Below are 14570 nucleotides of genomic sequence, written 5' to 3' on the forward strand. Positions count from 1 at the left end.
TGACCCCTCCTCTAAAGTCAAGGGGCGACGGGTAGGAGGAACAAGATGAGTTCGCCGAGCAGGCTCAAGAGCAGAACGGATAGGCGGCGCCGCTCGAGGGGCGGCGAGGCGAGAGGCAAGATCCGCGGTCGCCACAGGATCGCTCGGAATGGAATGCGAAAGGTCCTGTCGACCCAGGATTATGCGCCCTCGACGATTTATTTCCAAAGCGCTTAATGGGAGAGGCATGATCAAAGACGCTCGGGCAAGAGTGTTTGCTGCGGCAAAGTAAGGGTCAGAATAAGGAGGCAAAGGAGGTCGGGGCAAGGGTAATGCTTACCTAGAGAATGTCGTAGCTCTGAAGGGGCAAAGCTCAACCTAAATAGATATAACATATCTTCCGTCAGTAGCATGTGCAGATCGAAGTGCCAGCCATCTAGGTCTGCTAACACCTCCAGAAAAGTAGAATCTGAGTGATAGTTGTTGGAACCCCAAGGTTGTTTTGGTGTGATCAACAAGTTAAGTTAGGTCCTGTGTGTTTCTAACCTTACGTATAAGTGTGCAGGAGCTTAGGAGCACAGGTAGTCGAGCGGAAGGCGCAGCTAGCGAGAATGACAGCAGTCCGAGGGACGAGGTGCTGCGGAAGAGTACACCTGCGAACTAGAATGAAGCGTGCGGTGGTTCCGAGGGACGAAAGCCGGAGCGGAAGATTGCTCGGGGAGCAAGAGACGCAGCTAGCGAGAAGGACGGCGCGCGGTGCGTCCGAGGGACGAAGACTGCGGATGAGTACTCCAGCGGACGAGAAGAAAATACGCAGCGATTCCGAGGGACGAGAAGCCGGAGGGAAGCCCACTCGAGAAGACCGGAAGTTGAGTCGGGTGAGCCCTTTTCCGGATGGCAGAGATCACTCAAGCGAACGGATCCGGAGTTGAAGACCCGGACCGAGGCGAACTGAACCGGAGCAGTGGTCCCCGGATGAAAAAGTCAACATCAGTTGACTTTAGGCTCCGGGGCGCCTGGAGCAGCCCGGGGCGCCCAGAACCCTTCCGGGCGCCCGGACCAGGCTTGTTGACCAGATCGCGTCAACGCGATCTGAACGTTGGGGATAAAGTTTTATCCCCCCCAGGGCGCCCGGAACCCCTTCCAGGCGCCCCGACCAAGGCTATAAAGTATAAATATAGTCTTGGTCCAGAAGCTTTTCAACGAACTCCTGTAATTCATTTCTAACGCTTGTGCACTTTAGTTTAGAGTTAAACTTCTATTTTCTGCACTTCATTGCTGTACGAGGCTTCTTCGCCTGAAGGAGATTGATAGTGAGCTTTATCTTCCTTGGATTAACAACCACATCGGTTGTAACCAAGTAAATACTCGTGTCTCTTCCTTTAATGTTTTATTTATCCGTTTTGTTTATTTTACAAGTGTTAGCTTCAAGAGTTCGAGGAAGGGTTGTTTGCTTTTGATTTTGCAGGACTATCAATCAAACTCCCTTCCAGCCGACCGTAACGGTCCTACAATAGTCTCTGAGATAAGGCGTCGAAGGAAGGGATAATTGACGTTCAGCAGACCACTACATGGTAGAGGGTAAGGGAAGGAATCATGTGATCTGTAGATGAGGTAACTAGCGTCAGCCATAGGCATAGAAGCGAGGTTGGCCGTTTGATTATCTTGGAATATTGTGCGGAAGTGGTATTGTCAAAAAAAGATGGATCAAAGAACACGTGGTAAAAATGGAGTGGAAGTCTTTATGACATCGTAAACAGACAAGGCTACAGAAGGCCTCGCCTGGGCAAGCGGGATGACTTTGGAATCACTGTGCCCCGCGACCAGGCGGGTAGTTGGTATAGATACAAGGTAACCCTTCTTTCGACGATGCATGCCCGGGTGATAAATCGACCGGGCATACACGAAGGCGTCGAGCACTTAACTTATCACTTAGCCGTATAGGGGGAAATATCAAAGGGTCTTGAGCGAACCCAACAGACACTTAGGCACAACACTGCACGTGAGCAGCATGTTCATGAGCACAACATTTTTGATAACTACAAGTTCGAAGTTCAAAGGGAGGTTGGTGACATTGCATTGTTGTCCAAAATAAAGACAGTTACAAGACATCACAGACTAGTCAAAGGTAGGGAAGGCTTCGTCAGGGAGCTTGTTGAGGAGACAGGACCAGTCCAGGAAGTCTTCAGGAGGAGTTGACCGGAGCAAACCTTTCTCTTGCAGCTACAATAAAGCCCCTTCACCACCGTAACATAGCATCTAGTTGATGAGGTGGCCTACCTTAGCTCCAAAATCCTTGGAAGCTAAGAAGGAGGCCTTGTGTGCTGCAAGGCGAGAGCCCTCCTCCACTCGATAGTCCTTCAACTCTTCCCCGGCCTTGTACGCATCGTCCCATGCCTTAGTCAACTCCTGGCGAGCAGGCGCTGTCTCTGCCTTTGTTGCCAAGAGCTCTTCTTACCCAGACTTGAGAGTTACCTGAGCAGTATCCAGTTGCTCCTGAAGAGCGACCTCCCGATCAGTGCCGACAGAGCTACTGTTTTAGCTGCCAAGTTTGTCTACAAGGAGGCATGTTCCTTTTGGAGGTCCCGTAGTTGGGAGGAGAAGTTGGTAACCTCTATGTCCCTCGCCTCCTAGTCTGTCAGGATTTGAGCGTGCCTTAGGCCCTCAGACTTAAGCTTAGATGCATTGGTCTTCAGGGCGGTCTTCAGGGACTTCACTTTCTCAGACTCGGCGATTATACTAATTATCTGAGAAGTACAATGGAAAAAAGACAGATGATGAATTTACAGGAAGAAGATTCTTTTATCAAAATAAGAAAGATATCTGACACAGCAAAATTACCCATCAGAAGAACACAAGGAGCAACCGGGTATGATATTTTCTTAAATGAAGAAGTACATATTTTGCCACATCAGCAATGTTTAGCCAAAACAGGCATTAGCCTGGAATTCTCTCATGGGTATTATGCACGCATTACACCCAGATATGGTGCAGCTTACCGACTGAATTAATCAAAGCGGGTGTCATTGATTCCGACTTCCGGGGAGAGGTATGCTTGCTAATTTGCAACTTTTCTAATTTAACCCTCTCGTTGGAACATGGCAGTTGTGTGGCACAGGGATGACTTTGGAATCACTGTGCCCCGCGACCAGGCGGGTAGTTGGTATAGATACAAGGTAACCCTTCTTTCAACGATGCATGCCCGGGTGATAAACCGACCGAGCATACACGAAGGCGCCGAGCACTTAACTTATCACTTAGCCGTATAGGGGGAAATATCAATGGGTCTTGAGCGAACCCAACAGACACTTAGGCATAACACTGCACGTGAGTAGCATGTTCATGAGCACAACATTTTTGATAACTACAAGTTCGAAGTTCAAAGTTTAAAGGGAGGTTGGTGGCATTGCATTGTTGTCCAAAATAAAGACAATTACAAGACATCACAGACTAGTCAAAGGTAGGGAAGGCTTCGTCAGGGAGCTTGTTGAGGAGACAGGTCCAGTCCAGGAAGTCTTCAGGAGAAGTTAACCGAAGTAAACCTTTCTCTTGCAGCTACAATAAAGCCCCTTCACCATCGTAACATAGCATCTGGTTGATGAGGTGACCTACCTTAGCTCCAAAATCCTTGGAAGCTAAGAAGGAGGCCTTGTGTGCTGCAAGGCGAGAGCCCTCCTCCGCTCGATAGTCCTTTAACTCTTCCTCGGCCTTGTACGCATCGTCCCATGCCTTAGTCAACTCCTGGCGAGCAGCCGCTGTCTCTGCCTTTGCTATCAAGAGCTCCACTTGCCCAGACTTGAGAGTTACCTGAGCTGTATCCAGTTGCTCCTGAAGAGCGGCCTCCCGATCGGTGCTAACAGAGCTACTGTTTTAGCTGCCAGGTCTGTCTATAAGGAGACATGTTCCTTTTGGAGGTCCCGTAGTTGGGAGGAGAGGTTGGTAACCTCTGTGTCCCTCGCCTCCTAGTCTGACAGGATTTGAGCGTGCCTTAGGCCCTCAGACTTAAGCTTAGATGCACTGGTCTTCAGGGCGGCCTTCAGGGACTTCACTTTCTCAGACTCGGCATGGGCCAAGTCCCAGGCGATTTGAGTCTAGTCTTCCGCCGTCTATAAATGGGATTGAATCAGGCTCTCAATGGTTGTCAAATCAAAAGAACAACTCGCGGTCGTAGGAGACACCAATTCCTGAATTCAAGCCCTCAAAGACTCATTCTCCCGATGTAGACTGGCCACGTACTGGGACATGCTCAGTCCCATAACACAAGTCTGTAGAGCACAAGGTGAGTGAGGCCTAGAGGACATAGAAAGGAAGTAGATAAGACTTACTGATACTATTCTTTGGGAGAACTGGTCGACCAAGTCTAGTTGAGGATATTCCAAAATCTGGGCGGTGGTGCTCTTTCACAAATCAGCCAGGACACCATGAAGTTGCACCTAGCCGTAGTTGGGAGAAGTGTTGTAAGAGGGGATATTGGACCCAACACTTGAAGGGACGACAGTTGAAACAAAGAGATGAAAGCATATCATCCCTTAGATCACTCCTTGGGGCGAGAAGGGAGCGTAGGAGCCGAGGGTGATCTTTGGCTCGAAGGAGGAATAAGAGCTATGGAAGTCCCAGGTTGTCCTTCTACTTAGGAGAACATCTGCTCCTATATTGAGGTAGGGACAAGAGAGGAGGTCGCAGCTTCTGAAGAAACTAGAGTACTGTCCCGGGTGAGAGTTTTGGCCTTACCGGGCACCCGCGACAAATGCGGCCTCTAGGGGGAGGACCGGACCAAAGGAGTCACGCGTCACCTCTTGCGTTCAAGACGCAAGGGATGCTCGACCACTGGAGAAGCAATCCTCTCACCAGACGCAGTGCAAGCCGAAGGTTCTGCTATAGGACGAGATTCTTCTATAAGAATCTTGTGTCCTCCTGTTTGTTGGAAGAGGCTCCCGCTGAAGCGTTGGCCAGGGGAACTTCTTGGTCAGTCATAATCTCTCTCCCACGCTTCCTCAGGATGTCGCTGGGCATTGCGGAGGAGTCGAGGGAGAAAACTCTGAACATGATGACTTCTGCAGGTAAAAGAAAATACCTTAGTTAGTGAAGACACGCAAGGAGAGTAGCTTGATCTTACCAAAAGGTGCAGTCAAAAGCGTCTGGATAGGGCTCAACCCAAAGGTGTACATCACACTCTCCCGTAACAAGGAGGGGAGTCGAGATTGCACCCCGGCCAATTTCTCAGAAGTAATGAGGCAATCTGGTCGGTGTTGATGGTCACTTAACTCAAAAGGAGAGGGAAGACTGAGATGTCATTCAACAGGCCAGGTAACAGATTCGGGCAACTGTACATAAAAGAAACGAGACTTCCAACCTTTATTGGAATAAGGCATGCCCTCGAAAAATTTGTACCCGGTCCTAGATTGCACCATGAAGACACCTGACTCTGATCACTTGAGGGAATATAAGTGATAAAAAAGTTGGGGAGTTAACGGAATCTCATATAGATGACACAGAATTACCATTCCACACATGACACAGAAGGCATTAGGGGTGAGCTGTGATAAAGGGATATCAAAATACCAACTCAACATTGAAAATAAGGGAGGAATATGAAAGCGTAGATCGCCAAGAAGCTGGCCCTTGAAGAAGGTCACGAAGCCAACGGGGGGAGGACAAGGATGGTCGTCAGCCTAAGAAGGCAAAGCTTGTATGCTACAAAAAGCTGCAAGCTAGAGTGTACCGACTTAAGGTCACTCTTATCAAAATCAGAACGGAAATATGCATACCAAGGGACTACTGCTTCGCCGACCATTACCAAATTGAAAAGCGCAGGAAGCAAAAGATGATGAAAGAAAAGCACTTACAAAGGAGGTGCACGAGGGACAAGCAGAAACAATCAGAGAAAGAAAGGTCGAAGGAAGAGGAAGTGCCAATGAACAGTCACTTGAGGCCTTTAGGGTTTTTAAACCAAAACCCTAAGAGACATCGGGATTTGAGTTGGGCAATCGAAAGAGCATGATGCACAGTAGCCGTCAGATCAAGGGAAGAGAAGCACCATTAGGTCGCGTGCAGAAAGCGTGCATCAGGCTTCATGTCGAAGGGAGTAAGTGGGACACGCAGTTGTTTTCTATGAAAGGGCATTCATGATGGACAAGATAGGGAATCATAGTGTTGATATGGGAGCAATGGTACCATGCCTCGAGGATTAAAAATTCCATGAGATTATCACAGGAAAAGGAATAGAAGGAGGCGAGAGTCATTAATCAAAGTTTGGCGCCTTACCCCAACCTCGGAATTAGAGAAAGATTCAAATTTAGTCAAAGCTTAATGGTGAGATATTGAGATAGGAGTCATGATCACTGATTACTTCAAGGGCCGCAAAGGTTAGGTCCACAGGTTTATTTCCCTTGGTCACCAACGACCTCTCAGTCGACATTCTAGACTCTTGCTCCAGCGCGAGTTATAAGTGAGCCTGCTCTCACGACTAACGATCTGACTCTCGCCTCAACGCGAGTTATAAATGAGTATGCTCTCACGACCAGCGACCTCTTAGTCGGCGCTTTAGACTCTCATCCCAGCGCGAGTTATAAGTTAGCCTGCTCTCATGACCAACGACCTCTCGGTTAGCCCTCCATATTCTCACCCCAGTGCAAGTTATAAGTGAGTCTACTCTCACGACCAACGACCTCTCGGTGGGCGTTCCAAACTCTCACCCTAGCACGAGTTATAAGTGAGCATGCTCGTATGACCAACGATCTCTCAGTCGACATTCTAGACTCTTGTCCCAGCGCGAGTTATAAGTGAGTCTGCTCTCATGACCAGCAACCTCTCGGTCGACGTTCCAGATTCTCGCCCTAGCACAAGTTATAAGTGAGCCCGCTCTCACGACCAACAACCTCTCGGTCGGCATTCCAAACTCTCGCCCCAGCGTGAGTTATAAGTGAGCATGCTCTCACAACCAACGACCTCTCAGTCAGCATTCCAGACTCTCGCCCCAGCGCGTGTTATAAGTGAGTCTTCTCTCACGACCAACAATCTCTCGGTTGGCGTTCCAGACTCTCGCGCCCAGTGCGAGTTATAAGTGAGCATGTTCTCACGACCAACAACCTCTCGGTAGGCATTCCAGACTCTCACCCTTGCGCAAATTATAAGTGAGCATGCTCTCACGACCAACGACCTCTCGGTTGGCATTCCAGACTCTCGCCCCAGCGCGAATTATAAGTGAGCATGCTCTCACGACCAACGACCTTTCGATCAGCGTTCCAGACTCTCGCCTCAGTGCGAGTTATAATTGAGCATTCTCTCATGACCAGCGACCTCTCGGTCGACGTTCCAGACTCTCACCCCAGCGTGAGTTATAATTGAGCATGCGCTCATGACCAACAACCTCTCAGTCGGCGTTCCAGACTCTTATCACAGCGCGAGTTATAAGTAAGCATACTCTCACAACCAACGATCTCTTGGTCGACGTTCTATATTCTCACCCTAGTGAGGGTTATAAACGAGCAAGGCCTTCGCCAACTACCTCTCAGTCAGTATTTTAAACTCACCACAGCAGGAGTGATAAATGAGCAAGGTCCTTGCCATGGCTCAAAGGAGTAGTTTTTCTGGGGGCAATTAACGTCGCTACCGTCATGTAATTCGCGGATATTCAAAAAAGGCCTTTTTTTTTTGTTAAAGATGTCTACATGAAGGAAGGGAGTTCTAGTGGGAAAAAGGTAAAAAGACAGGAATAAAGACTGAAACTTGATCAGGTCTGCATTTAATTGATAAATTATAGGGGAGTGCCCCTTAAAATCTCATTCTTAAATCAGTAAGAACATAGAGGTCATATAAGTGCTTAGAATTCTCTTCCAGTGCCAACAGAGAGTTGGCACCCCGGGTAAAAGCATTATGCTTGACTTGCTTTGTCGAGATGGAGTCGAGCCTGTTCTAGCTCAGCTTGAGTCAACTGAAGAATGCGTAGTTGTTGAGCAATTGTTTCATCTTTAATCTTTGCTTCTTCCTACATTAGGGACATGGAAGAGCACTACAACAAAAATGACTTTCCTCAGCGCATCATCAATGACACGCGATTAAAGCACGCCGTTAATAATAGTTTTGACGGCGTGCCCAATTATGTGCAATGCGGATAGTATAATATTTATATAAACTATGGCTTGCCAAAATAAGTATGCTGTCAATAAATTTTTCTACGGCATATAATGTGTGCTGTTAAAATTTAATATTAACAGCGTGCAGAGCGTGCTGTTAATAGTTATTATACATATATAAATGACGACGTACAAAAAATGTATGCTGCGAATAAATATTATAAAAATTTAACCGTTAATAATCCTCCAAATTTTCTAAATATCAAGCCAAAAATTTTCACACGAAACCTCCCGCAATTATTAGCCAAACATCCTCACGCCCGCGAACTACTTCCAGGCGAAACATCCTCACGCCGAACCTCTCCTCACGACGTACAAAAACCAGCCGACAAAACCTAAAATCGCTACCTCTCCTCACGCGACCTCCTCCTCACGCGAACCCTAAACTCCTCTCCGCCAACAGCGAAGCCCTCTCTGTCGAAGCCCTCCTCCTCACGCGAACTCTCTTCGCTGAAGCCCTCTTCGCCGAAGCCCTCTCCGCCGAAGCCTCCTCACGTGAACTCCCTCCGCTGAAGCCTCCTCACGCAAACTCCCTCCGTCAAAACCTCACTGCCGCAACCCTAAACTCCCTTCGCTGAAGCCTCCTCATGCGAACTCCCTCCGTCGAAGCCTCTCTGCCGTAGCCCTAAACTCCTCTCTGTCGAACATCTCCGCCCATCCTATCTTAAACGAAGTGCTCTAAGGCGAAGCCCTCTCCGGTGAAGCTCTCTCCGCCGAAGCTCTTCTCAGGTTGAATTTTCTTTTGTTTTCTTTGTTTTTCTTGTATTATGTTTTCTTATCAAAAATCAAATGAAATAGAAGGATTTAAAGAATAGAGACACACTGATTGGTTACAAGCCAAGGTGTATGTCAGGTTTAAAGCACTAGATAGATCTGATAATTTCTGGCAGTTCAGTCTGGTTTCAAGAAGAACAAGAAGTTGGTGATGAGGACGAGGAGGTCATATTTAAGATTGGCGTTGCCGCCAATAGGTAAAATTTGATTATTTTTAGTCTTTTTTAGTCAACCTGTCTCATGGAGGCGCAAAAGGAAATTATTTCAGTAGCAATTTATTTTATTCAGAATCTAAACATGCAAAGATGATCAAAATTGTTGTTATCTCTCTACTGTTGTTGTGTTATAATAAACGTTCTATAGATACACAGAGTATCAAACTTCATCAAGTTTTGACTTCTGGTTTCTAATTGGATCTTGTTAGCCTAGTATTTAGGCCAGAGCTTTTCTCTTTTCATCTTTTATTTTTATCTATTAGGCTGATGCAATGCATTGAAAGAAAGACAAACTATTAAGTATAATTCTGTAGTTCAAATATGATACCGATGATGGATGCCATATTGGTTTTGTAACTTCCTTTTTTCTGTCTGGTTATTCAACTACGGATACGATTTGCTCTGTCTTGAAGGAATTGCTTGGGCTCTTAGAATTTTCATTGAAAAGGAAGCTAGCCCTTTGTATACAGTCACTAGTGTTTCACCCGAATCAATACTCAAAATGCATGTCAAACTTGAGGTGATTAAAATGATTGAGACAAGCTTCCTGGGTTTTCTTGTTTTATTTTTGTTCTTATATCTTTTTTCTTTATTTTTTGAGACAAGAACAAAGTTTGTAACATGATTCTCTTATTTAATAGACCTCATTGATTCGGCCTTTTGTTGTTTGTGTTGTTTTGAGGGGAATAGCCTTTGATGAAGCAAGATACAACAACTTCATTGACCTGCAAGATAAATTGCACCAAAATATATGTAGGTATGCTACATGTTTCAATTATTGCTGGTTTTCTCCATTGTTTTTGTTGGTGAATCAGTGTCAAAATTTATTCTTCTTGGAATACCAAGCGAAGAACCTTAGTTGCTATTGGGACACATGATTTGGATACAATACAGGGTCCTTTTTCCTATGAGGTAACCTATGTGCCTTGCTTTATGATAAGTAGTAATCCTTTGTGCTTTTGGACCTTATGTTACTGTTGTTAATAAGCTTGAAATCACACAGTACTATTATGGAGATAATGAACTGTGCATAACCAACACAAATCATCCAGAAGATATGGAATTCATTACTAATATAGTACATTATCGAAGTCTCTTCTTATATGATACTGTAGATGACACGATTCTGAATGCTATTATATTGAGATTCTAGGTAGTAGGTAGAAAATCCTTACATTGTTCAACATGCCATAGTTAGCAAAATGTCTATGCCTTTTTTACTCTTCACATGAAATAGCTAATGAAGCTTTTAGTGCCCCACCATTGTTCTTCTCTCATATGAGGATTTCCAATATTCTTACAATTTTTTCCTTTCCTTTTCACTTTTCAGGCTTTACCACCTCAAGAGATTAATTTTGTGCCTTTAAAGCAGGTACTTCAATATTTATGTACTGTCGTCTTTATACAGTTTGATGCTTTTAGCTACTTCACTTAATTCTAGCTACTTTTGCAAGATCCACATGTCATTCTTCATTTTTTCTATATGAAAATTTCTCCGATATGCTACATTTGAAAATTTGTTAGAAATTAATGAAGTTAAAGTACTGTTATAGATAACTTTATAGATTGGAGAGGTTTGCAATCAATAATTTAATGTCTCGTTTAGTAGTCTGTAGTCTTATTTCTAGTAAATTTTTTGTGTTAAATAATTGATCCATATAATTTTGGTTTAATTCTATTTTTCTTTGCTGCTTCGTAGGAGAAAATTTTCAGGGTTGATGAGCTGTTGGAATATTACAAAGTAAGTTTTTCTAGATTGTTTCTTCAATAAATTGATTGATTAATCACTGATGCAGAACTTCTTTCTTCTATTTAAAAGCACTTATTCTACGTTGATAGTGGATTAATGTAAATACTCCTATCTGTTTTGAAACACAGTACTTGCCTCTGTTGTCGACTTGTATATTAATAATTTATTTCTTTTGTATGCCCTGTTTTGTGAAAATACAAATTTCTAAAACCATGAAGACTATTGACTTATCACCATTCCTGTATATTGCAGTCAAATATGAAGCTTAAGAAGTTCTTGCACATAATTGAGAACTCTCCTGCGTACCCAGTGATCTATGACAGAAATAGGTAAAAATAATCATCTGGTACCCACATTATTTGGCTACAACCTGACAATCTCTTGGTTAATTTGTCAAATAATTAATTTTGATTATTCTCTAATGTACTTTATACTTATATGTTGCCCTTTAATGTACTTCTGGTATTGGGAATGATTTTGGTAGCAATAGCGATATCAATAGTGGTGGAAAAAAAAAAATGTTAGTTTTGGTCATGTTTTTAAGGTAATTATCATAAATTATGTATTTCTAAATCACAAAATTGTTATAAAAATATACATAATTGAATTAATAATTTTGTATTGTTTATTTATAATCAAATTTGAGAAATGTGAGTCATGGAGATATCTGTGCTAATACCAAATGTAAGCTACTTCATTGGTCCACCGATGAATTAGTTGTTGCAGAAGGTCGAATTGCATCCACAGATCCAAATACAAAAGTGCATCACATTATTCTTGGTGGATCATGTTGGAAAGTTTGGGTTGATAAGGTTTTGGTGGAAAAGGTGGACCTAATTCGATCAAATGATGAAATGCAGTTTCTCGATGATGTAATAGGAATCACGGTCACATGGTTATCTAAATTTATAGTATTGTGTGATTGATATATATTATACTAATTTGTGTGGATTGTAAGTTTAATTGTTGTTATGTAATTGCTAGTTTGTTAGAGATTTCATATCTTGTTTTAGATCTTTAGAGATTTCGATATAATGAAAAATTTTGGCTTTTATTAATTTTGTATAGATTTGATTTGAACTAAATTTGTTGTAAAATTTTGGTTTATTATTTTCATCAAATTATTTTTTTTAATATAGTTAAGATCATCAACAGCGTACGTTTGCACGCCGCGAAAAATATTATTTGCGCCGTGCTTTGCGTGCTGCGGAAAATATTATCTGCGGCGTGCTTTACACGCTGCTGAAAATATTATTCGCAGCGTGCAAAGCACGACACGGATAATATTTTCCGCGACGTGCTTTGCGCGCTACGGATAATATTTTCCGCAGCGTGCAAAGCACGTCGTGGATAATTTATGACTTTCAGCAACTTTTAATTGTGCAATGTGCGCTGCGAAAAGCGAATTTGTGCGCTGCGAAAAATCATTTTTGTTGTAGTGGAGGTAAGTTTTTCTTTCAAATAGATCATGAATTAAGCTTGACTCTATAGGTCTGAATAGACTTTCTGTTTCAGCGCTACCTCAGCACGTGCCCACGATTTAGCAACTAGCCAGACACTATAAGAAAACAAGGTTTCAGAGACGGATTTTTAAAATGGAATTGAAATCTGTTTTAGATTTTAGTAAATCAGAGACAGATTTGCAACAGAATTACTATTCCGTTTCACATAAATAAAATATAATATACAAATAAAAAATTGAGATACAATTCAAAATGAATTAGAAATAAATTTATAAATATAATTTTATAAACAAAAATAAAAATGAATTAAAAATCAAATCTGATACGAAATTATATTTGTCCAACAAATCTGTTTTTAAAAAATTTAAATGGATAAAATTCTATTTTTTATTTATATAAATTAGAAAGAATTTTATTAGATAATTATAAATTTATTTTATTTTAATAAATAAAAATCGTTTTCTCCTCAATCCCTAACCTTCTCTTCCTCGTTTGATACCCGCCACATCCACACGACCCTACAGCGTTACTTGTTCGTGGTCTTCCACCATAGACGATGACAGGGGTGTAGGGTGTGACCGCCTCCCTAAGATTTAACAAAAAAGGATACCACAACAATTCCTTCCATCGCGACTTTCATCAGGCGATCTTCTCTCCCGATCTCCGATCTACTCATGCGATTTTTTTCTTAGGTAGACAGGCCTCTCCCCCCCCCCCGCCCCAATCTGTCGGTAGGGCAGCTGAGGCGCGACCTCACCATGCTCGCCACTGCCTCGCAGGGAGGTCACGAGGTCGGGTGCGACCTCAACCACATGCTCTTAACCTCAACTACGTGCTCTCGACCAGGCCGCGATATTGATCTTTCAAGTTGCATTCCATTGAGTTAGGGTTTGAAGAATTTTATCAAGACAACTAGAGTTTTTTTGCTCAAAATGCAGAAATTTGATGGAGACTACTATCTTGAGGTATTGGACTTTATCCATTTTCATCATCTTTGTTATTCCTCTCTTCAATATTTTGCTTGTTAAAGTGCAGACTTTTCATGAGATGTTCATTGTCAATGTTGGTACTGGCTTTAGGCTCCTTTGGAACACCATTAAAGGTTTTCTTGACCCAAAAATAACTTCAAAGATACATGTAAGTTTTCTAATATTGAAAGTGTCTCATTTTCTGGTATTTATTGCAATACGTTTTGATTACTATATCACGAAGGTACTGGGAACAAAGTTCTAGAGTGCATTGCTTGAACTTATCAACTCTTGATAGGGTCATATCTTTCTCGTCGTGATGTTGCTAATATTTGTTCTTTTGATGGTTAAATTACATGCTCTTCAAATTTCAGCCGACTTCCAGATTTCTTGGGTGGCTTATGCACTTGCTCTAGTAAAGGTGGATGCTTGAAGTTTAACAAAGGACCATGGAATAATCCTAAAATTATGGAGGTACAATTATTCACATCTGTATCAATTCATTTCTAAGACCTTTCAGGAATATTTGTGCTTGAAAAATATATTGTTTACGGTGATACTACTCTACATGATTCATTATTTTATTCCATGTCATATTGTTTCTTTGGTGTTGAAGCAATCACTATTTTATCCTTAAAATAAGTAATGTATTTTTTTTTATTTTAGCTTGTACATAATGTTGAACCAACATTGTTAAGGCATACTAGATGAATGTTAGAAGGAGATGAAGCCTTTGTAGGGTCATATCTTTTGAAGATAAGTTTTTTTATCTAGATTTTTTTTTTCCTCATTTTTCTGGATACATTGTGTAATGTCCTTTATTGAAATTTCTTTTATCCTTCTTCATTTTTTTTGGATGAAATATCCTTTCTTCTTCATCATTAGGGAAGAAGTAGCGGTACATGGACAATTGATTATGGATCAAATATTGATGATCAAGTTCCTAAAACTATCGAGCATAGACATCTAGCTGCGGTGGGTATGCTTATTTCCCTAATAGCCCAAATCTCTCCTATTTATTTATTCCTCTTTTCTTTTGTGCTGCCTTTGCTTAACCCATTTCAAAAATTTTGTAGGAAATATGTTAGAGTGTATACTAAAAGCCTAGCTTTTTGTAAACATTTATTTTGAAATAAAGAATCATATTGGTCAAATGTATACATTTATATGCTAAGTGTAGTTGTTCAATTAATTTATATTGTAGATAACATGGTGTGTGGTGTCACACACAAAAGATCATGTTATCAGTTCCTTATAAGTTATAAATAGTAGCTCATGACTAAGAT

General features: G+C 42.3%; 1 protein-coding gene across 1 annotated transcript; it reads left to right on the forward strand.

Annotated features, from left to right (window-relative positions):
* The first annotated feature begins 7979 nt into the window (after window positions 1-7979).
* LOC122037571 (phenylalanine--tRNA ligase beta subunit, cytoplasmic-like) lies at window positions 7980-11224 on the forward strand. Its single transcript, XM_042597129.1, has 7 exons — window positions 7980-8095; window positions 9005-9085; window positions 9786-9860; window positions 9955-10015; window positions 10434-10475; window positions 10803-10844; window positions 11106-11224. Exons 1-7 carry the CDS (start codon window positions 7980-7982, stop codon window positions 11184-11186), a joined length of 498 nt encoding a protein of 165 aa, XP_042453063.1. The 3' UTR covers window positions 11187-11224.
* Window positions 11225-14570: the final 3346 nt, after the last annotated feature.

This window comes from Zingiber officinale, chromosome 1B (assembly GCF_018446385.1).
Source record: "Zingiber officinale cultivar Zhangliang chromosome 1B, Zo_v1.1, whole genome shotgun sequence".
Taxonomy (NCBI): Eukaryota; Viridiplantae; Streptophyta; class Magnoliopsida; order Zingiberales; family Zingiberaceae; genus Zingiber; species Zingiber officinale.

Bases quoted from the DNA above. Each gene is read 5' to 3' on its own strand.
- LOC122037571 (XM_042597129.1), top strand. From the start codon at position 7,980: ATGGAAGAGCACTACAACAAAAATGACTTTCCTCAGCGCATCATCAAT. The intron at 10,016-10,433 runs GTAACCTATGTG...TTCACTTTTCAG, and splicing joins AGGGTCCTTTTTCCTATGAG to GCTTTACCACCTCAAGAGAT. The intron at 10,476-10,802 runs GTACTTCAATAT...GCTGCTTCGTAG, and splicing joins ATTTTGTGCCTTTAAAGCAG to GAGAAAATTTTCAGGGTTGA.